A 24,254-nucleotide genomic window follows, 5' to 3' on the forward strand; every position below is an offset into this window, starting at 1 on the left:
ACAATAACATGCAGCCAATACCCCAGTTATGGTATTTGATAATTGCTACCCTCGATTTTATTTACGTTAGAAAAATTCACATACGTTATCTGCCCATGTTTTGGAGGTAAAATGAGATATTTTGAAGAGGAAAGAGCAGGGAGAAGGTACGTCTGCCATAAGTCAAAACTTGGGTTCGGTATACGGTAATTTCAATTTGCGGTAAGGTTTTCAGGAACGCATATGTACCGTATAACAAGGACTCGCTGTACATGTCTACGGGACAAGAGGAAAGCTGTGGAGGGGAAGGCAGTGAAATACTGTTTTATGCATGCATGAGAGTTCATGGTAGAGAATGTAGAGAGAATATTATGGAATGCAGAGTGAGTGGTGTGTGATAAAGATAAAACTTTTTAAGGTTTGTGCAATGTCACCATGGTTGTTCAACATGTATATGGACAGGGTGGGATGAAAGGTAAATGTGAGGGTGGTGGGTAGGGGTTTAGATGTGGTAAATTATATGAAAGGAAGTGGGAGTTTGCAGATGACACGGCACCTGTGACTTGGCCAGAAGAGTGTCTCAGACAGTCAATGATGACATACAATAGAGTGAATGGTAATAACTTGGAGGTAATTCATAAAGGAGAGACACCAGAGGAAGTGAAGAGCTTTAAGCACTTTGGGTATTATATATCTGAGGATAATTTATAGATTAATGAAAACAAATGTCTTAGAAATGAAAGGGGTCATGAGAAATAGGTGTCTTAGGATGAACACAAAAGAAGACTATACGAAGGACTGATTGTGCCTATGATGCTGTAAGGAACAGAGACTCGGAATGTAATGGGGACAGAAAGGATGAACACAAATGTGTTTGAGAGGAAGTGTTTATGGAGTACATTGGGGGTTACGTGGGTGGATAAAGTGAGAAACGAGGAAATGAGGCTGATCGTGGTGTGGGCTGAGTGAAAGAATGAGTGAAGAAAGACCAGAAAAAATAGTATGGAAAACAGAGGTGGATGGAGTGAACTTGAAGGGAAGACTGAGACTAGGATGGAAGAATTGGGTGAAGAGGGCCACACATACAATGAGAATTTCTGTCGAACTGCATGTGGAGATGACAGCAGATAGATATGAGTGGAGAATTCTTGTGAATGAATGATAAAATGACCAACTTTGAAGGGATTTCTTATCTACTCTACAAATTCTGAAGTGGATGAGTGGGTAAGGTCACCATATAATGAACCTGTGGCGCTAAACTAGCTTTGATTGTCAAGCTCTGCTGTGGAGGTACTGACTTGAGGCATTGGTTGTCACCCAAGCAGTGGGCGAGGAAATGGGATGACCCTTCATTCACAATGAGCTAGAATAAAAGGGAAAACAAATGGGTGTGGCATGGGAGAAGGGTCCTTGGGTCAACCCCTTTATAAGAGGATAATTAGATGTATTTCAAACACTATCTTTATTATTATTAAAATTGGAAAGGCGCCTGAGATTGATGGGTGTCACATGAAGTGCCTGGCGATGGGAGGAACATATTTAGTGGATTGTCTAATGAGGTCTCTTAATGTGTTTGGAGATGGTAAATGAAAGCAAAGGAAGGCAGGAAGTGAACCAATTGTTGTTTCCAGACGATACTGCGCTTGTAACTGAAACAGAAGAATGTCTGAGGCGGTTAGTGGCAGACTTTGGGAGGGTATATGAGAAGAGAAATTTGGAAGTTATTGTAAATAGAACTAGGATGCTTAGATGTACAAGGGTAGAGGGTGGCAGTAAGTTTGAGAAGTCTTAAGGGAGAGATAGGAGAAAGTGTAGGATCTTAAGTATTTAGAGTCTATATGGCAGCAAATGAAGAAGAGGGGTTAAAGACAGATTATAGTAAGAAAACTAGTAAATTTCTTGGGTGAATAAAAAATGTAATGAAAATTTGGTGTCAAGGGATGAACACAAAGAGAAGACTTTACGACACTATATCGAGTCAGATATTAGGAGTTTGAATATGTTGAGTTCAAGTGTTTTAAGAAGTATGGTCATTGTTACAAGAATGGATAAGGTGAAAAATGAGGATGTGAGGCAAAGAGAGGTGATATATAAGGTTGATCAAAGAATACTAGGATGGTTTGGACACAGAAAGAATAACTAAAGAAAGACTATATGTTTTTGTTTAACTACACGTTAGGAGGGTTAACACAGTTAATCAAATTCTTAAGTACAGTACTTGTCTATAATACATTTGTATAAAGACCTTAAAATCTTGGTGTAGCGAACACATAGAGTGAAAGATACATGGAATAAATTGAAAGAGAAAACAGTGAGTGTTAAACTATACACGACTTAAGAAAGAACTGGATGCAGAAAGATACAACTGCGTGTCCCTACGAGCATAGCTCTTCTCCCACAAAATACAACTAGGTAAATACATACACCTCAATCCCAGTGAAGGGTTTAGCTTGTTATTGATGGCAACTCTAATGACTCACTCACACTCACTATTGCAGCATTTATGCTTAGCAGTGCACACAGTCAGGTAGTGCTCAAGCAGCGAGATCCTTTTCGACATTGAAATGTCGTGTCGAGTGTGAGAAGACCATCATGAGTTTCATGATGCGAATAGGAATGCAAGTTAACCCATTAAACTCCGATGACAAGATTCTTGTCATTTGGTCAAATAAAACAAAAAATCATAAAACACCAAAATGTTTGATCAAACATTTTGGTGTTTTATGATTTTTTGTTTTATTTGACCAAATGACAAGAATCTTGTCATCGAAGTTTAATGGGTTAAAAGGGTACAGTGCAAAAAGAGTGTGGAAGACAAGGGTGAATTGAGTGAACTTGGATGGAATATGGAGAATGAGGTGGATAGATGGATGGATGAAGGGGCCTTGGGTGAAAGGGGGAATATCTGTTGATAAGGAAACGAGAGATGGCAAAAGATAGGTATTAATGGAGAATAGTAGTGAGTGAATGATAAATCTAAACAGTCCAAACGGATTTCTTCCTGTCAGCTTTGTAAATTAAAAGTACAGGGGTCCCTCAAATAACGCGGATTCGAATAACACGGATTCAATCATATGCGGATTTTATTTCAAAACCATCTCAAATGTAGAGAATCATTTTAAAATTCACGCCGAGTCAGGCACGCATACGCACACACGCGGCAACATCACAAACAATTTTACCGCCCCAACCTGTTGAAGTGTAATGTTTCTTTCATTTGGAACACAACTAATAAGTCTGATAATGACTGTGCTTGTCGTGTCTTAATTTCTCTTATGAGGTTCTTGTTACTGGCGGTGGTGGTTTGGGAGATCAAAAACAGACATATACACGCTTACACACGTGTAGACACGTGTTAGACAACCAGTGTATGTTGTGAATGCGCGTGCGTGTACACACAAATACGAACACAGACACACGCACGTACATGCTTACTTGTACATGTTAACAGACGGATACACACACACACACACTCGCACGCCGTCGTCACCAAGAAGAAGGGGATTTACGATGAAAAACGAATCCTGGTTTGTATTGTAGGGGTGGGGAGTGATCGTGAGTGTCCGAAATGATATCTCTGCAGTGCTAGTCAATTGTATTATCATGGAAATAGCGAATATGAAGGAAAACAATGACTCGAGAGACAGTCACGAAACAGAGCCATCTAGCGTCAGACGATCGAACCGCAATGTAAACAAATCCACGTGCGACGAAGGATTTAACAAATATGGATTTAACAAATATGAAAGTCGATTATTAAAGATAGAGAAAGATATGAACAAAACTAGGACTCGGTGGGAGAATGAAATTATGGACTTAAGAAATGATATCATAGGGAATGCTTAGCACAGTCGAATCACGAAATCTCTGACCTAAGAAAAACCAACTTAGATCTCACAAACGAGATCAAAGAAATGAAAAGGGATATAAATGAGCTGAAGAATGATAATGAAAAGAAGAAAAATAATGAAAATAACAGCAGCGACAATTTAAAGATAGATGTGAACAACAGATTACATGAGTTGTCACAAAAGATCGAAGAGAATCTAGGTGAAGAAAGTATTCAGAAAATTAAGAAGTGGAAGGAAAACATCGAAAACAAGGAAACTGCTTTTAAAGAAATAGTCAAGCAGCAAATGCAGGATAATGCAAAAGACACAATTATCCAAGTGATTAATGAAAAAGCAAACTGGGTCAGGGATACAGTAGATAGGAAAAAATGTATTGTGGTCTATGGACTAAAAGAAAAACAGGGATTGGCGAGGTACATGAGAGAAAAAGAAGAAAAAGATACAGCAGTAGGAATTCTAAATGAAATTCAGGGGGGGAAAGAGATTCAAGCATAGACTTAGAAGAGACACACAGAATCGGTCGCTACTCTAAAGATAGAAATCGACCTCTAAAGATAAAATTAAGGTCACAGATGGTAGTAGAAGACATCTTTGAAAAAGTAGGCAATTTGGCAAAGAGTGAAAAGTACAATAAGATATGGATAAAAAGAGAAATGAGGAATTAGAAAAAGAAAAGTCACTAAGAAAAGAAGCAAAGGAAAAAAACTTGTTGAGAACGGAGACAGAATGCAAAGAATTCCATTGGAGAGTAATCGATATGAGATTGAAACAGTGGCACATCAAAACGAAAAAACCAAGGACAGAAAAGATAATGGAGAAGGAAGAAAATTAAAAGTGGCCTACACTAACATTGACGGATTAATTTCAGGTCTGAACGAACTCAATGATTATCTGTTAGAAGAAAAACCAGACATAATCGGAATTGTAGAGACTAAACTAAGAGGAGAAATACCATCTATTGATATTGGACAAGGGCTATACAATTACTGGATAAGAAACAAGGACAAAAAGCAGGGAGGGGGAATCATGTTCTTGGCCAAGAAAGACCTAAACGTGACAAAAATTGCAGAGGGCAAAGGTAATGTTGAACTGATCATGATAAAAGTCGAAGGCAAGAATATGAAAAGTAGAAAGTTTGTGGTGACCTATGTGCCCCCAAGAACGAATGCTTGGAAAGAAAATGAACACACAAAAATGCTAGAAGATACAAGAAAATCACTATATGAGATACTAATGGGTAAGGGTAACCTAGTAATTATGGGAGACTTCAATTGCAAAGAAATTTGTTGGGACAACATGACAGTACGAGGAGATGACGTGTGGGGCTAGACATGACCATGGAGTACACAATGGGTCAGTGAAAACACAAGGTACAGAAACAATGAAGAGCCATCAAAACTAGATTTAATATTTACAACGGAACCTGAAATAGTGGACAAAGTCCACTACAAGACACCAATTGGAAAGAGTGACCATGTACTCATTGAAACTGTACTAAAGGAAGAAATAGAGATGAAGAGGAGCGAAAAGCATAGGAAAGGAAGATTGATGTACAACAAAACAGACTTTGCAAAACTAAAGATGTTCTTCCAGAATGCAAACTGGGAAAAATTCTATATGGAAGAGACAACAGTGGAAGAGAAATGGAACATACTGTTGGCTAATTACAATGAAGGAGTAAACAGGCATGTACCAAGACAAAAGCGAGAGAGAGAGTACATTAAATGTTGGTTCAACAAAAGATGCAGTGAGGCAAAAGACAGAAGGGACAAAGCTTGGAAAAGGTGGAGAAAAGACAAAAAACAAAGCAAATGGCAAATTTATATAAACTATAGAAATGAGTATGTTAATGTGAGAAGAGAGGAGAAAAGGAACCATGAGAAGGATATTATAGATAAATGCAAAGATCAGCCCAAGCTATTCTACCGGTATGTAAATGGTAAACTTAAAACCAAACAGGAACTAGTGAAACTACACCAAGGAAATATAGAATACACAGAAGAATTAGAGATGGCCGAAATCATGAACAACCACTTCACCAGAGAGAAAATACAAAATTGGGACGTAGATAATAACAAACATTCTCCCCACATGAGTGAATTTACAACATCACAAAAAGAAATATCAGAACATCTATCAAAACTGGACGTCAGAAAATCACATGGCCCGGATGGAATTGCAAATTGGATTCTAAAAGAATGCAAAGAAGAGCTAACGGACAAAATACACATCATAATAAATAGCTCACTCAAGGAAGGAAAGATACCTAATGACTGGAAAAATGCTAACATTGTACCAATATATAAAGGAGGAAACAAGGAAGAACCCACCAACTATAGACCAGTATCACTAACAAGCACTATAGCCAAAATTTGTGAGAAAATCATCAAGAATAGATGGGTAAAACACCTGGAAGATAGCAACATATTAAACCCAAGACAATTCGGGTTCAGACAAGGTAGATCATGCACCACAAACTTGATATGCTTCTACTCGAGACTAATAGACATAGTGCAAGAAAGAAACGGATGGGCTGATTGTGCATTCCTAGACTTGCAAAAAGCATTTAACAAAGTACCACACAGAAAACTACTAAAAAAACTGGAACACATAGGAATACAAGGGAACCTACTAAAATGGATGGAGGACTTCCTGACTGGAAGAAAGATGAGAGTAGTACTCAGAGAAAAATATTCAGATTGGAAAGAGGTGATCAGTGGAGTACCGCAAGGATCTGTACTGGCTCCAATAATGTTTGCTATCTATATGAATGATATGGACGAGGGCGTGAACTGTTACATGAGCTTCTTTGCTGATGACGCCAAACTGTTAAGGAAAGTAGAAACTGATAAGGACTGTGAAGCACTGCAAGAAGATCTGAATAGGGTATGGAACTGGAGTCAGAAATGGGAAGTGGATTTTGATACTAAGAAGTGTAGCATAATGAAGTTTGGAAAAAGCAAAAACAGAATATCAAGAAATTATACAATTGGAACCAAGGAAGTAAAGAAAGTAGGATCCGAAAAAGACTTGGGAGTTATTATCACAAACGACTTGTCCTATGATACACAGATTAACAAAATTGTCGGGGAGACTTACAACTTGCTAAGATCAATAAAAGTGGCTTTTGCTTACCTGGACGAAGACATGATAAAAAAAATATTGGTTACATTGATAAGGCCTAGACTAGAGTATGCGGCGACATTGTGGTCCCCCAGTACCAAAAAGAACATAAAGAAAATAGAAAGAATCCAAAGAGCAGCTACAAAAATGGCACCTGCACTTGCAAACCTATCATACGAGGAGAGATTGGCTAAACTGGAGCTACCGACACTGGAGGAAAGAAGAGAGAGAGGAAACCTACTGACCATCTACAGAATCATGAAAGGCACAGAGATACTTGATAGAGAAGAATTACTAAACTGGGACAAGAGAAACACAAAAGGACATGGAAGGAAATTAAGAAAACATAGCTATAGAAGAGAACTGAAGAAAAACAGTTTTCCACATAGAGTTTTAGACACTTGGAACAAACTGGATAATGAAATAGTAAGCGCAAAAACCATTCACGAGTTTAAAAGCAAACTAGACACTGAGAGATACAATGGCGGGACAACACGAGCATAGCTCCCACATACATACACCACATTCACGCGTTCAAGCACACACATACACATACACATACATACGGTTCTCGGTATTTAATATAGAAAGTCAGCATACGCGGATTTGGTCATACGCGGTAATTTCAGGAACCTAACCCCCCGCATTATTTGAGGGACTCCTGTAGTGGCTAATGATTCGGAACAGGAAGAGACTGAAGAAATACTTAAGTTAGATATGTTAACAGGGTAAGGCCAATGAAAATTAACTTGAGATCACAGTCCATGATAAATGGGATAATCAAGACAAGGGAATTGGTAGATGAATAAAAGTTGTGTGATGTCTGGATAAGCGATGCAACAGAAGAAGGAACAGTAAGAATAAGATAACTAGTTAAAGAAACAAAAGGGAGAAAAATGGAATGGGAGAAAATGTTTTCCTGAACAGTGATAGAATAGAAAATAAGAAAATCATATCAGGGACAAAAAATACCATATTAATGATAAAAGCTTGAAATAGGTAACTTAGTATCAAATAGATTAGTTACCATTGATCATTTTTATGATAAATAGCTGAATATAATTGATATCACTGAGGCTATGATTTCTAAAAATATCATTATCCAAGTAGTGGATGGAAAATACAGTTTCTGGAGAAGAAACAGAGATCAGATGGAAGGAGATGTGATGATAACAGTGAAAAGATATTAATATGGATGATGTGAAACTATGGAAGGGATAGGTGGGACTGATGTGTATGAACAAGTTTATTGAGTGGAGTAGTAGAAAATAAATTCTTTTGGCCTACGTTTTGCCCAAGATGAGCATAGAAAAAGGTTTGATGCAAAGATCAATTGTTAGACATAACCAATGACATAAACAAGTTTATTGAGGGGAGTAGTGAGTAGTAGATAATAAATTCTTGTGGCCTACGTTTCGCCTAAGACAGGAGCATAGAATAAGGTTTAATACAAAGATCAATTGTTAGACATAACCAATGACATAAACAAGTTTATTGAGGGGAGTAGTAGAAAATAGATTCTGCGGCCTACGTTTTGTCTAAGACGAGCATAGAATAAGGTTTAATACAAAGATCAATTGTTAGGCATAACCAGTGATATAAAAACTAATAAAAAGGGTGACAACGTTGCCCTAATAGATAACTTAAATTGTAAGAAGGTGAACTGTAAGGAGTGGGATGCAAGCAAAAATAAATAAAATATACTGTTGAATGCAACAATCAACAACAATGACATAAAAGGAACAAATGCCAAGAGTTAGAGGAAATGACACATCAGCTAGACTGAATTTTCTACTAACTGAAAACTTTATTCTGTTGAAGCTTTGAAACATTTTTGTCCTATGAGGAAGCACGACCATGCATTTTTTATTTCCAAATAACAGCAGGAAGTAGAGAAATATCAGATGAGTCATATAGGCAAGGAAGATACAACTTTGGGAAGGCAAAATTCATGGTGCTAAGGAAATTAATCAAAGAATCAAATTTATAGAATTCAGAAGTACAAAATAAATAAATAAATTGCAGAAGAAATGGGCCATTTTTTTTTAATCTCCACTAGTCAGGAGTGGGAAAATATTTGCCAAGAGTATGTAGGCAAAGAAGGTTGTAGAAGAGAAGCGAGCTTTCACAGATTGGTTACAAAATAGGACGAGGGAGTCATACGAGAGATACAAAGAAAAGAGAAGTAAAGCACAAGGTAAAGGAGGCAAAGAGGAGAGCAGATGTGAAATGGGGTAAGAGTATGACAGAAAATTTTGAAAGTAATAAAAAGATGTTTTGGAAAGAAATTAAGAGAGGAAGAGGAGGCGAATCAAGTAGAGAAGAAAAGGTAAAAGGTGCAGATGGAGAGATGATAGTGGAAGAGAAGGCAGTAAGGGCAGAATATTTTAGGGAGTTGCTACATGTGAAGGAGGATAGGGAAGGAAAGATAATTGCAGTGGGAAGTGCTAAGAAAATGATGGTGATGAGTGAGGATATTGGAGGAGAAATAATGAAGGATGAAGTGAAGGCAATTGTTAAGGTGATGAAAGCAGGTAAGGCACCTGGTCTGGATGGATGCCATACAGAATGTCTAAAAAAGGGAGGTACAATGATGATGGACTGGCTGGTGAGGTTATTTAATGTTTGCTGGAGAGAGGGTAGAGTGCCGGAGGACTGGAGGAGTGCCTGTATAGTTCCACTTTACAAGAGAAAAGGGGACAAGTGTGAGTGTAGTGGTTTCAGAGGGATTAGCTTGTTAAGTGTAGTTGGGAAGGCTTATGGGAGGATCTTGATTGAGAGGATTAGGAGAGGAACAGAGGGAGTAATTGGTGAGGAACAGTGTGGATTTAGGACGAGGTTGTGTAGATCAGATCTTTGTGGTAAGACAGATATGTGAGAAAGCTATAGGAAAGGGGAAGGATGTTTTTTGGGCCTTTATGGATCTGGAAAAGGTTCATGACAGGGTAGACAGGAAGGCACTGTGGGAGGTTTTGCGGATATACGGGATAGGAGGAAACCTTCTAGGAGCTGTCAAGAGTTCTTACAAGAGTAGTAGAGCATGTGTCAGGATTAGAAATGGAGAGAGTGAGTGGTTCGAGGTAGAGGTGGGACTTTGTCAAGGATGTGTTATGTCTCCCTGGCTGTTCAACTTATACATGGATGGGGTAGTGCGAGAGGTAAATGCAAGGGTGATGGGTCAGGGATTGGAGATGGTTAAAGAAAATGGAGAAAAGTGGGAGGTAAGCCAGCTGTTGTTTGGCAGGATCGGAGGAGGGATTGAGGAAGTTGGTGACAGAGTTCAGGAGAGTGTGTGAAAGAAGAAAGCTGAAGATAAATGTGGGTAAAAGTAAGGTGATGAGATGTACAAGGGGTGAAAGTGGCAGCAGACTGGAAGTGAGCATTAAGGGAGAGCGACTGGAGTAAGTGGATAGTTTTAGATATTTGGGTGCAAATGTGGCAGGAAGAGGTGGAGTGAAGGTGGAGGTAGAATGTAAATTGAAAGAAGTGAGTAAATGCTTCGGTGGATTCAAAAGTGTAATGAGGAATAGACATTTGGGAATGGATGCTAAGAGGAGACTGTATGAAGGAGTGTTTGTGCCAACAGCACTGTATGGGGCAGAAACATGGAACATAAGAGAGGAAGAGAGAAGGAGTTTGAATGTATTTACCTAGTTGTAATATACGGGAGGGGAGCTATGCTCATGGTGACCCGTCTTTGTATCTCTCCGCATCAAGTTTTATCTTAAAATCTTGTATAGTGTTAGCACATACTGTTTTGTTTTCTAATTTGTTCCATGTATTTATCACTCTGTGTGGGAAACTGTTCCTTTTCAAGTTTTTTCTATAACTATCCTTTTTCAAGTTTTTTCCGTGTCCTCTTGTTTTACCGTTTTCCCACACTAATTGGTCGTTCCTGTCTAAAACTTCCATTCCTTTCATTATTCTGTAGATAGCAAATCTCCTCTTTCTCTTCTTTGTTCCAGAGTTGGTAGGTTCAATTTGAATAGTCTTTGCTCATATGTTAGCTCTTTGTAATCTTTCTAGTTTCTTAATATTCTTTTTGGTACTGGGTGTCCAAAGTGATGCTGCGTACTCAAGTTTTGGTCTTATTAGTGTAGTTAGTATTTTCCTTATCGTTTCTTCGTCCATATAAGTAAATGCCACTTTGATTGCTCTCAATAAGTTGTAGGTTTCTCCGAACATCTTATTTATATGCTTCTCTGGTTTCATGTCCTTTCCAATCATCACTCCAAGATCTTTTTCATAGTTTTTTTTTTTTTTTTTTTTTTTCCAATTCTGTAATCTTTTGATATTCTGTTTTTACTCTTTCCAAATTCCATTATACTGCATTTCTTAATATTGAATTTTACTTCCCACTTTTGAGTCCAATTCCATATTGTGTCCAGATCTTGTTGCAATGAGTTGCAGTCCCCTACCGTTTTTACCTTCTTAAGTAATTTTGCATCATCTGCAAAAAAAATTATATAGCACTCCACGCCTTCATTCATGTCATTAATGTATACAGCGAACATGATCGGGGCCAGTACTGATCCTTGTGGGACACCGCTTTTTACTTCTTCCCAGTTGGAGAATTTTTCTCTAATTACAACTCTCATTTTCCTCCCAATCAGGAAGTCTTTCATCCATTCCAATAATTTTCCTCTGATGCCACCTTTTGACTCTATCTTATTTATTAGTTTCCTATGAGGTACCTTATCGAATGCCTTTTGCAGGTCCAGAAAAGCACAGTCTACCCATCCATCTCTTTCTTGTATTATGTCTACTAATCTTGAGTAAAAGCAGATCAGATTTGTTGTACAGGATCTCCCTTGTCTAAATCCAAATTTATTTGGGTTCAGTATAGATTTTTCTTCCAGGTATTTAACCCATCTGTTTTTGATCACTCTTTCACAAATTTTTGCTATTGTGCTTGTTAGTGAGACCGGTCTGTAGTTAGATGGATCTTCCTTATCACCTCCCTTATAAATTGGTACAATGTTTGCTTTTTTCCAGTCTAATGGTACTTTTCCTTCTTTAAGTGAGGATTTGATTATATAATATATTTTGTCAGTGTTTGAGATGAGGTGTCTGAGAAGTATGATAGGGGTTATTAGGCTAGATAGAGTGAGAAATGAGGAGGTGAGGAGGAGAACAGGGGTGGAAAGGGAGTTGGGAGATAGGGTTGATGAAAGAGTATTAGGATGGTTTGGACACATGGAAAGAATGAGTGAAGAAAGACTAGTAAAAGAGGTATGGAAGGCAGATGTGGAGGGAGTGAACATGAGGAGACGTCCTAGGATGAGATGGATGGATGGGGTGAAGGGGGCTTTGGGGAAGAGGGGAGTGTCTGTTGAGGAAGGACGGGAGAGGACAGAAGACGGGTGAATGGAGAATGGTTGTATATGGATGATGCTGTGATGCATGAGATGGAATGGGTGGGGGGTGAGGTAGTATGTGTGAGCAAAATTTGATGCAGCCCAAAGGGATTTCTCCTTGTCTTCTCCTTTTCTGCATGGGGGGGACAGAGAGGGGGGGTCGCTGATTTAATGAAGTGGCCTTGCTGTAGATGTGCTGTGTCTTGCAACACTGCTTCTGACCCAGGACAGTAGACAGGGTGCAGGGATGACCCGTCATCCTGGAGGTGCTAAGATAAGAGGGAGAGTGGAGGGGAGTGGGTATTTAAATAAGGGATGGAATGGGTGGGAATGATTTTATGCCTTTTCCTTTTTGGCTACCTCCCTTGTAAGGGGAAAAAAGCCTTGGTATATGTATGTATGTATGTAGGCAAATATTTTTTTTTGATAAAGAATTGGTTTAAAAGATGTAAACAACAAGAGAGATATTATGGGAAAGTACGTATAGAACAAAATGTGATTTCTGTGAGTCCTTATACGGTAATTCTTTATCTGGTAAATTCACAGTTACAGTATTTGGTAATTACTACCCTGGATTCTATTTACGGTAAGAAAAATTCACAGATACGGTATCCGCTCATGTTTTGAAGAGGAAAGAGCAGGGAGAAGGTATGTCTGCCATATCCTATCATTACATGTTATAATGGGTTCGGTATATGGTAATTTCAATTTGTGGTAAGGTTTTCAGGAACGCATATGTACCATAGAACAAGGACTTGCTATACAAGAAAGACAGAAGTGAATATAGAAGAATCAAAAGAAAGTTTTTTTTTTTTTTTTTTTTTTTTTTTTTTAAGGCACGAATAATAACTGTAAAGACAAACCAAAGTTGTTTTAAAAAATTATAACTTTAGACAAAGGAAATTAATCACTAAGCTGAAAGTAGATGGAACAGTCACAAAGATGCAATAATGCAGGCAAAAAAATTCCAATCTGTATTTACCAAGGAATGCAACATTAAAAAATGTGAAATGATCTAGAAACGGATACTTAATGTGGATCATGTTTACTTTATTTATTTGTTTATTTACAAAAGGTAATATCTGCCAAGCATTTCTAAATCACTTTAAAGGGTTAGTCCCTTCAGGATACACTAGTAAAGATTTATGAAATCATAAGAAATTGTCGCTTACTGGAGTTGGCTTTCAAAACTTCTTGCCAGTAAATGTGACTTCTACTGAGCTCAAAATCTCATAAGTAGAGATTATATTTTGTACCTAATCATAACAAATATTCACTTTCACAGAAAGGTTTTGATTATGAAAAATATTGCCAAGCACATGTGGATACATTTGTGCTTCTAAAATGGCAAGACAGTGATGGTTGGTGGTCTTCTTTCGAGATATGCTCCCTCCACATCTGCCTTCCATACCCCTTTTACTAGTCTTTCTTCACTCATTCTTTCCATGTGTTTATACGTTTATGATAATAGTATCAACTCGTTTTTAACAATGACACAATGCTGAATACACTTCTCATAGATAAAGAAAGAACATTCAAGTAGTTGAGTGAATTAAGTGTACAAGAGAAGCAAGATCCGTTGCCAGCGTGTGAAGTGACACAATGTTTTAAATAACCTGGCGTTATCTGAAGTGAAAATAAAAGAACTGCTCTGTATAAAAAACAAAGAACACCAAAATAAGTTATAACAACTCCTCAACCGACAAAGTACCATATAAATGGGCAGTATAGCTTTTAGTACTAGTGAAAATAAAAGGAAAATATCAACCACTACAAAAGGGAGTTCATTCCATTGTGTTGAAGCATTTTTCTTTTGAGTTATCAAATTGATTTATCTATCAAATGGGATGAATTCAGTCCAAAGTGAAGATAGAGATCTCAAATCGTCCCAAGTCGTCCCTCAGCTTCCTTCATCTGAATACAAATTGCAACATCTAGAACAAAAATCTATAAAGAGCTTGCCATTGCAGTGAAGGGGTCACCTGACCTTGTTGCATGTGATACTAACACTTCAAAATGTGAAGTCCACTGCAGTAGAGACCCCATTATGCCCCCATATCTGCCCTCCCTCAGAATCATTTAGCCTTGGTCAAGTTTGTGAAATGCGTCTCAACACTGAAAAGGTTTGTCTTATTCCAGGTCACGATACACTCGAACTCAGCGAGTGGGGGTCTGCATCACTTTCCTCTACCTCTCCATGGTGACCAGCCTCATGTGGTACAATTATGATGCTGAAAGGACACCTACTGATGGCCTCATCCTGTTTGGCCCCATCAACATCAGTACAGAACAGGCAGGTGCTCTGTAACTTTAGTATGCATATATGTAATGTATGTGGCCTTATCCAGGTCCGTCTCATCAATCTCACCATGGGACAAGTGTGTTGTATATGCAGTGTATGTATGTATGTGCCTACATCCTTTAATTATATATCTTTATTTCTATGTATATATGTATGTTGGTGATAGCTGTTGGTGCTGTAGTAGTAGTGGTGGTACCTGTGAACCTACTGGTGACGGTCGGGTGTTGTTGGTAAATGGTTGTGTTGATGGCTGCAGACTTGTTGACGTTGGTGACAGGTGGTCATTATCGCGATGGTGAAACAGTTGTGGTGGTAATGGGGGCATCCATGAATGTGGTGGCAATTATGGTTGTGGTCGTGATGGTTGCAAAAGTGGTAGATATGGTGATGGTAAATGAGCTGGTGATGCATTTCTCAACAGATTTTGTCTCATGGAAAATAGCCTGTTTCTATAATTTCTCTATCACTCATATTTTTGTTCTAGAACACTCGTATATCATTATGTTTAGTACTCAAATATGTACCTGTGCTCTATGGACCATTTGGAACAAAAGGTATTGACCAACAAACAGAACTATTTTCATTGTATATGAAGTGCAATACCTTCTTTTTGGAAGCAAAAGCCTAGACAAATGAGTCAATAAGGGCCTGAAGAAACATGGCTGGGCATTCAATCAGGGCCAACTCCTTGCAGACTAAGAGTGTCCTCACGAAAATCGTACAAGCTTAAACGTTTGAAGATGAAAATCAAACACTCCTTTTTCAGTGTCAGTTGTAATCACAAGCATCAACACTTCCAAATCGATGGTGTTGCTAAAAGTTGATCTAATACTACTCGCTCTAAAATGGAAATTTCTTTGTTTTGTTTACCACTACAAAAGTAACACAATAGAGCATAATGAAAAGTTATAGAATAACCTATAAAAAGAAGATATATACATATACCAAAGGCTTTTTTCCCCCTTATAAGGGAGGTAGCCAAAAAAATGCATAAAAACCACTCCCACCCATTCTATCCCTACCACACTCAACCCCTCTCCACCCTTTTTCCTCCCTCTTATCTTGGCACCTCCTGGATGATGGGTCATCCCCGCATCTTGTCCACTGCCCTGGGTCAGAAGCAGTGTTGCAAGACACAGCACATCCACAGTAAGGCCACTTTATTAATTCAGTGACACCCCTTCCCCTTCTCCGTCCTCTCATGCAGAAAAGGAGATGGGGAGAAATCCCTTCAGGCTGCTTCAAATTTTTCCTGCACATACTCCCGTCCCCCCATGCCCCCCCACTCCACCTCATGTATCACAACATCATCCATATACAACCATTCTCCATTCACCTGTCTTCTGACCTCCCCCGTCCCTCCTCAACAGACATTCCCCTCTTCCCCAAATCCCCTTATACCCCATCCATCCATCTCATCCTAGGTCACCCTCCCATGTTCACTCCTTTCACATCTGCCTTCCATACTTCTTTTACTAGTCTTTCTTCACTCATTCTTTCCATGTGTCCAAATCATCCCAATACTCTTTCATCAACCCTATTTCCCAACTCCCTTTCCACCTGCGTAGAGCCGGTGGCCATTTACACCATGAAACAAAAGTCCTCAAAGTCAAAGACTACCTCGACATGAGAGGCACACAAACACTTGCCGCAGCCACCACACACACATCACATGCGCTACACTACATAGCAGAACACCCACACACACCAAGAAACATTCAAACAACACCCAAAGACCTGTATCACACACAGATACTCTCTTTTCCTCCACAACCACCAAATACCAGCCTCCGGAAACATATTCATAATCATATCACTCACCGCTCCGTTAACACACTGAAAGACAACACACTGCTGCATGCCAGACCCCCTGATATCCACCCTTCTGAATTCTCTCTCCCACAAAAGGACAGAGTCCACCTGGCCAGACTGCGGTGCGGCCACCACCCAGCACTTCTAAGCTACAAGAAGAGGCTGGATGACCGCATTGTGAACAGCTGCCCAGGATGTAACACTTCACCCTATGCCATACAACATGGAAGACTGCATTATACACAATCATGCACGCAAACAACACAACATACACTCTATAAAGGATTTGTGGGAAAACCAAGTTTCAGCTGTGGCATTCCTTGGGGAGATGGGACTGCTCGGACAGACAGTCTAGGGAACGACAACAACAACAACTCCCTTTCCACCCCTGTTCTCCTCCTCACCTCATTTCCCACTCTATCCAGCCTAGTAACCCCTATCATACTTCTCAGACACCTCATCTCAAACACATTCAAACTCCTTTCTTCCTCTCTTATGTTCCATGTTTCTGCCCCATACAATCACTCCTTCATACAATCTCCTCTTAGCATCCATTCCCAAATGTCTATTTTTCATTACACTTTTTAATCCACCAAGGCATTTATGTGCTTCTCTCAATCTACATTCTACCTCCACCTCCACTCCTCCCTTTCCTACCACATTCGCACCCAAGTATCTAATACTATCCACATCCTCCAGTCTCTCTCCCTTAATACTCACTTTCAGTCTGCTGCCAGTTTCACCCCTTGTACATCTCATCACCTTTTACCCACATTTATCTTCAGCTTCCTTCTTTCACACACTTTCCCAAACTCTATCACTAACTTCCTCAATCCCTTCTCTGATATACTTTTGAAAATAATTAGAATACTATATGAACTATAAATCTCTAGCACCTGACAACTCCAGCACTGTGAAATTTATTCTTTATAACTTTCAGGATGTATGACAGCAATAAAATATTTTAGAATTATAAATGATGATTAGATTTATTTATACAATACGGAAAAAATAAATATTATTTTATTATATATTATCAAGAATAATTTTAGTCTTTGACATCTCGTACAAAAGTAGCTTATAATCATTCATGATGATCTAACATTTTTATTTAATATGTATATCAATTAAAGATAATTCATAAAGCCGTTTTATAAGATACATCTATTAAGACTCTTACAGCATAGATGAAATGCTTACACCATATTTCTTTTACCATTACTATGGTTGGAAAGTAAAATTAAGGTAATGAGATGTACAAGGGGTGAAAGTGGCAGTAGACTGGAAGTGAGCATTAAGGGAGAGCGACTGGAGGAAGTGGATAGTTTTAGATACTTGGGTGCAAATGTGGCAGGAAAAGGTGGAGGTAGAATGTAGATTGAGAGAAGCAAGTAAATGCCTTGGTGGATTGAAGAGTGTAATGAGGAATAGACATTTGGGAATGGATGCTAAGAGGAGACTGTATGAAGGAGTGATTGTGCCAACAGCACTGTATGGGGCAGAAACATGGAACATAAGAGAGGAAGAGAGAAGGAGTTTGAATGTGTTTGAGATGAGGTGTCTGAGAAGTATGATGGGGGTTACTAGGCTAGATAGAGTGAGAAATGAGGAGGTGAGGAGGAAAACAGGGGTGGAAAGGGAGTTGGGAGATAAGGTTGATGAAAGAGAATTAGGATGGTTTGGACACATGGAAAGAATGAGTGAAGAAAGACTAGTAAAAGAGGTGTGGAAGGCAGATGTGGAGGGAGTGAACATGAGGGGGTGACCTAGGTCGAGATGGATGGATGGGGTGAAGGGGGCTTTGGGGAAGAGGGGAATGTCTGTTGAGGTATGACGGGAGAGGACAGAAGACAGGGGTGGATGGAGAATGGTTGTATATGGATGACGATGTGATGCATGAGGTGGAATTGGTGGGGGGATGGAGGTGAGGAAGTATGTCTGAGAAAAAATTGACACGGCCCAAAGGGATTTCTCCCCATCTTCTCCTTTTCTGCATGAGGGGACGGAGAGGGGGGTCGCCGATTTAATGAAGCGGCCTTGCTGTTAATGTGCAGTATCTTGCGACACTGCTTCTGACCCAGGGCAGTGGACAAAGTGCAGGGATGACCCGTCATCTTGGAGGTGCTAAGATAAGAGGGAGGGTGGAAGGGTGTGGAGTGTATTCAGGGATGGAATGGGTGGGAATGATTTTATGCCTTTTCCTTTTTGGCTACCTCCCTTGTAAGGGGGGAAAAGCCTTGGTATATGTATGTATTGTTGGAAAGAACCCAAAGAATAGCTCCTTCTGCTTGACAAATGTAAATGTTACAGCATAAAATTCTAAGCATACTATTTTATCCTAGTTAATCATGTATTATAAGGGCAGTACCTCACAGTCAGGAATTGCTCATGCCAGTCTCCAAGAAATATCACAGTGAGTGACAACAAGATAATATGGATCCAAAATTAAAATCAAATTGTTAAGGACTGGAATCTTTTCCGAAAAGTAACTAGACTTAGTTTTCATTACCAGGAGATGCCAAAATAGGAGGGAGGGAAGTGGAGTGTGATAGGGATGGAATGGGTGGGAGTGGTTTCTATGCCTTTGTTTTTTGGCTACCTCCCTTATAAGGGGGAAAAAAGCCTTTGATATATGTATATGTACAATATACTGGTATAAGCTTACAAATAAATTTTCTCCCTTGAAGATGGTGTGGTGTACAAATCTTAATGCCTGCTATGAAGGCACTTGTGCCACAAATATAACACAAATGAGTGGTTTCAAAGTAGTTCTCTTCCACAAGGTAAATCAGACCCCATTTGCTCCTGACTCTTGCGCATAAAAATTAATAAATAAATAAAATAAATAATGAGTGTGAAGAATTTAAATGGAATCTATATGGCCACCTAAAGGTTCTTGCACTTTTCCTCAGAGTACACCTTTTTGACACAAACTTTCCTCTGTGACTGTGACTGCCATAGCAAGAAAAGGATTGTGTGAAGAAAATGCCAACAAAAAGATCACCACTGACTCAGAGCATAATACCATCAATCTTCTTCTGGCTAATCCTGAGAAAATTTTATATTCCTCCTCAGGATACTAAGCTAGAATTGATGAAGAATTTCGTCAAAATACATGCAATCGAGTTATATATATATGTGTGTGTGTATGTATATATATATATATATATATATATATATATATGTATGTATATATATATATGTATGTATATATATATATGTATGTATACCAAAGGCTTCTTCCCTGTTATGAGGGAGGTAGCCAGGCAATGTATGCACCCACCTCCACCCATCCTACTTCCATCTGTCACCCAATTATTTCCCTTTTATCTTATCAAATCTGCCTTACCACAATTTTTTGTATCGGCGCACCCCATACCTCCAGTTATTCCATCTTTTCCTCTCCTAATTCTCTCAACACCCTCCCATATGCTTTTCCAACTACACACAACAAACTGATCCCTCTAAAACTGATATTTTTCCTTGTAAAGCGAAGCTATACAAGCTTTCTTTCAGTTCTCTGGCCCACCCCTTACCCAAGGCACACATTAGATAACCTTACTAGCCAACTAGAAGAGAGAAAGAGTTTGAATGTGTTTGAGATGAGGTGTCTGAGAAGTATGATAGAGGTTACTAGACTGGATGGAGTGAGAAACGAGGAGATGAGGACGAGAAAGAAGTTAGAAAAAGAGTCGGGAAATAGGACTGATGAAAGAGTAATTGGATGGTTTGGACACATGGAGGGAATGAGTTAAGAATTATTAGTAAAAGAGGTATGGAAGGCAGATGTGGGGGGGGGGGTGAACATGAGGGGACGTCCTAGGATAAGATGGATGGATGGGGTGAAGGGGGCTTTGGGGAAGAGGGGAATGTCTGTTGAGGAAGGACGGGAGAGGACGGAAGACAGAGGTGAGTGGAGAATGGTTGTATATGGATGATGTTGTGATTGCATGAGGAGGAATGGGCGGGGGGTGTGGGGGGGTAGTATGTGTGAGTAAATTTTGACGCAGCCCGAAGGGATTTCTCCCCGTCCTCTCCTTATATGCAAGGGGGGACGGAGAGGGGGGGTCGCCGATTAAATGAAGCGGCCTTGCTGTGGATGTGCTGTGTCTTGCGACACTGCTTCTGACCCAGGGCGGTGGGCAGGGTGCAGGGATGACCCGTCATCCAGGAGGTGCTCAGATGAGTGGGAGGGTGGGAGGGGTGTGGAGTGTGTTTAGGGATGAAATGGGTGGGAGTGTTTTTATGCCTTTCCCTTTTTGGCTACCTCCCTTGGAAGGGGGAAAAAGCCTTGGTATATGTATGTATGTACTAGCCAACACATTATAACATATCTGACAAAGAGAGGAACAGTTATATGTATGTATGTGTATATATATATATATATATATATATATATACATACAGTGGATATCGTCTTGAACTCATGAGTTGGTGATTGTGAGTTCGAGTCCCAGAAACAAATTGGCTTGCTGTGTTCCGGACAGCCCTGGACAGAAGGGAAGTGAACAAACAACAGACTAAAAAAAGTGGCTTGCCATAACTGACAGGCTTTTGCCCTACCAGGTGTTTGTCACTTCCTGCTGTGTGAGAGTGGGATGGTGAAATTATACCTCATCTTTTAGTATACCCTTCTTGTTATTTTCTTCATTGCCACAATCAAACCCTCCATAACCTATATTCAATAACCCTGAGGTATTCTACCTATCTTCCTTGTACCACCTTCACTTCCATTGACATTTGTACCTTTTACTATTTCCTCTCCACCTGACTCAACTTCATTCTCTTCACTTCCTTCTAAAACATCTTTTTATTATCTTCAAAAATTCTTCCATCTTCTACACCATTTTACACCTGCTCTCCCCTTGCCTTCCCTTACTTTGCATTTTGATTCTCATGTCTTCTTGCTCTTCTTGTATGTTTTCCTCCTACCTTGCAACTAATCCATATATGCTCGCTTTTTGTCTCCTACTACAGCCTCTATCCCTTCATCCCACCATTCAGCATCTTTCCTTCTATTCCAACCTATCCTCCTCGTCCCACGTACTATCTTCGTGCACTTTGTCACTTCCTCCATCATACCCATTCTTCTTCTACTCCTACCCCTCCTCTCTCTATATCTCCAATACTTTCCTCATCTTTCCTTCTCATTTAATTTATTAACTATCAGCACCTCTGTTTATCACCCTTTTCCTCCTTCACTTTTCTTCCCTTCTCAATTTCCATTCTACCAAAATATGATCTGGTACTCTTCCATTCTCTTTTCTGAAAACAGTGGTGGACACTTGGAACAAACTGGACAATGAAATAGTGTGTGCAAAAACCACTCATGAGTTTAATAGCAAACTAGACACTGTGAGATACAAAGGCAGGACACCACGAGCATTGTTCCCCTTCCCGCAAAATACAACTAGGTAAAACTAGGTAATGAGCGGTGGCTGCAGCAGCATCTGATAGGTGCTGAGGGATGGAAACATAATCATGAGATAATGACCAGTTGAAATCAAGAGTCAAACTGTTGAACTGAGGGAAGAAAGTCGGGCCCAAAATCAAGAGGATATCTGGATTAAATAGAATGAGACAAGAAAATGATGGGGAAGGGATCGGAGTTTGCGAAAAGCTATATTTCAATGAATGATACAGTAATCCCTCCCATATCTGGTTTGCCATTTTTCAGAACTCGCCACTATCCGGAGGCCCTGCAACTACAGGAGTTCCCTCCAGTATCTGAATGGGGACCGGGATCTGGCAAACATATCTGGAGTGATTTAAACAGCCCGTGCATCCCACCCCCTTCCTCCCCCATGCCCCATCCCAGGTGAAGCGGCCACAGAAGAGGACGTGCAAGACTGGCTAGAGTGTGACGAAGAAGACCCTGGGATGCACTTGCAAACCGAAGAAGAAATTGCTGAAGAGGTGATGCACCCAGATGAGCTTCACTCTGATAGTGATGATGATGATAATGATGAGGTTGTTGTGGAGGCAAGGCCTAAGTTTTCTGAGGCCAGGGCAAGCCTTGAAGTGCTCCTGGATTTTATTTAACATCCTGCTGCTGACGAAGAAATGTGCAGCTACACCTTATCATTATGGATGATTCGAAAAATGCTGATCAGAAAACACAGCAAGTGGCCGACGAGGCAGACCAAGCTGGACACCTTCTTCAGGGTTTCAACATCATCATCTCGTGAGAACGCACCAAGCCCAGGGCCATCGACTCGTCGTGACTCATCATCACCACCACCACCAAAATCAACTCATGAGGACTCACCACACCCAGGGCCATCGACTCGTCACAAGTTGTCATCACCACCGCCACCACCATCAACTCGTGATGACTCACCACCACCACCATCGACTCGTGATGACTCACCGCCACCAACTCGCTCTCCTCCAGCAACACCTCAGTCAACTCCATCACCACCAATGCCACCACTGCCCACACCATGATGTAATCATGTAGTACTGTACAGTGTATGGGTTTTTTTTATATGCACATTAATGTAACGTGTGTTCATACATTTATTTACAATAAAATAACAGTGTATTGGGTACAATAATATTTATTTTTATTTATTTATTATATACATATATATATATATATATATTTTTTTTTTTTTTTTTTTTTTTTTTTTTTTTTTTTTACACATTTTTGTTGATAATATTGGCTAAAAAACAAAAAAAAAAATCCGTGTATCCATCACGTCCGTGGCTCACTTGATCTGAATATGGGAGGGATTACTATACCTTGAAAGAATTTGGTACTCAATGCATAGATATACCTGCTCATAGTACAAGCAGTTTTTCCTCAGTTTCCCTTCATATATTATCTAAAACCAAGGAGAAAAGTGGGAGGTGAGCCAGTTGTTGTTTGCGGACGACACTGTGCTTGTGGCAGGATCGGAGGAGGGATTGAGGAAGTTGGTGGCAGAGTTTGGGAGAGTATGTGATAGAAGAAAGCTAAAGATAAATGTGGGTAAAAGTAAGGTGATGAGATGTACAAGGGGTGAAAGTGGCAGTAGACTGGAAGTGAGCATTATGGGAGAGCGACTGGAGGAAGTGGATAGTTTTAGATACTTGGGTGCAAATGTGGCAGGGAAAGGTGGAGTGAAAGTGGAGGTAGAATGTAGATTGAGAGAAGCGAGTAAATGCCTTGGTGGATTAAAGAGTGTAATGAGGAATAGACATTTGGGAATGGATGCTAAGAGGAGACTGTATGAAGGAGTGATTGTGCCAACAGCACTGTATGGGGCAGAAACATGGAACATAAGAGAAGAAGAGAGAAGGAGTTTGAATGTGTTTGAGATGAGGTGTCTGAGAAGTATGATGGGGGTTACTAGGCTAGATAGAGTGAGAAATGAGGAGGTGAGGAGGAGAACGGGGGTGGAAAGGGAGCTGGGAGATAGGGTTGATAAAAGAATATTAGGATGGTTTGGACACATGGAAAGAATGAGTGAAGAAAGACTAGTAAAAGAGGTGTGGAAGGCAGATGTGGAGGGAGTGAACATGAGGAGACGTCCTAGGATGAGGTGGATGGATGGGGTGAAGGGGGCTTTGGGGAAGAGGGGAATGTCTGTTGAGGAAGGACGGGAGAGGACAGAAGACAGGTGAATGGAGAATGGTTGTATATGGATGATGTTGGGATAGCATGAGGTGGAATGGGCGGGTGGATGGGGGGTGAGGTAGTATGTGTGAGCAAAATTTGACGCAGCCCTAAGGGATTTCTCCCCGTCCTCTCATTTTGTGCAATGGGGGGACGGAGAGGGGGGGGTCGCCGATTAATGAAGCGGCCTTGCTGTGGATGTGCTGTGTCTTGCGACACTGCTTCTGACC

The 24,254-nt window shown here is 40.0% G+C and overlaps 1 protein-coding gene across 1 annotated transcript in view; it reads left to right on the top strand.

The window, feature by feature from the left end:
* The window catches only part of LOC143030164 (polycystin-1-like protein 2), a 138,037-nt gene extending 118,791 nt beyond the window's left edge, over positions 1–19,246 (top strand). The window contains exons 11-15 of the mRNA XM_076193326.1: positions 14,450–14,607; positions 14,890–15,002; positions 15,097–15,166; positions 18,785–18,837; positions 19,112–19,246. Coding sequence (XP_076049441.1) covers positions 14,450–14,607; positions 14,890–15,002; positions 15,097–15,166; positions 18,785–18,837; positions 19,112–19,246 — 529 coding nt within the window. The remainder of the gene's footprint in view (positions 1–14,449; positions 14,608–14,889; positions 15,003–15,096; positions 15,167–18,784; positions 18,838–19,111) is intronic.
* The last annotated feature ends 5,008 nt before the right edge of the window (positions 19,247–24,254 follow it).

This window comes from Oratosquilla oratoria, chromosome 12 (genome assembly GCF_046742065.1).
Source record: "Oratosquilla oratoria isolate Oo_2021 chromosome 12, ASM4674206v1, whole genome shotgun sequence".
NCBI lineage: Eukaryota > Metazoa > Arthropoda > Malacostraca > Stomatopoda > Squillidae > Oratosquilla > Oratosquilla oratoria.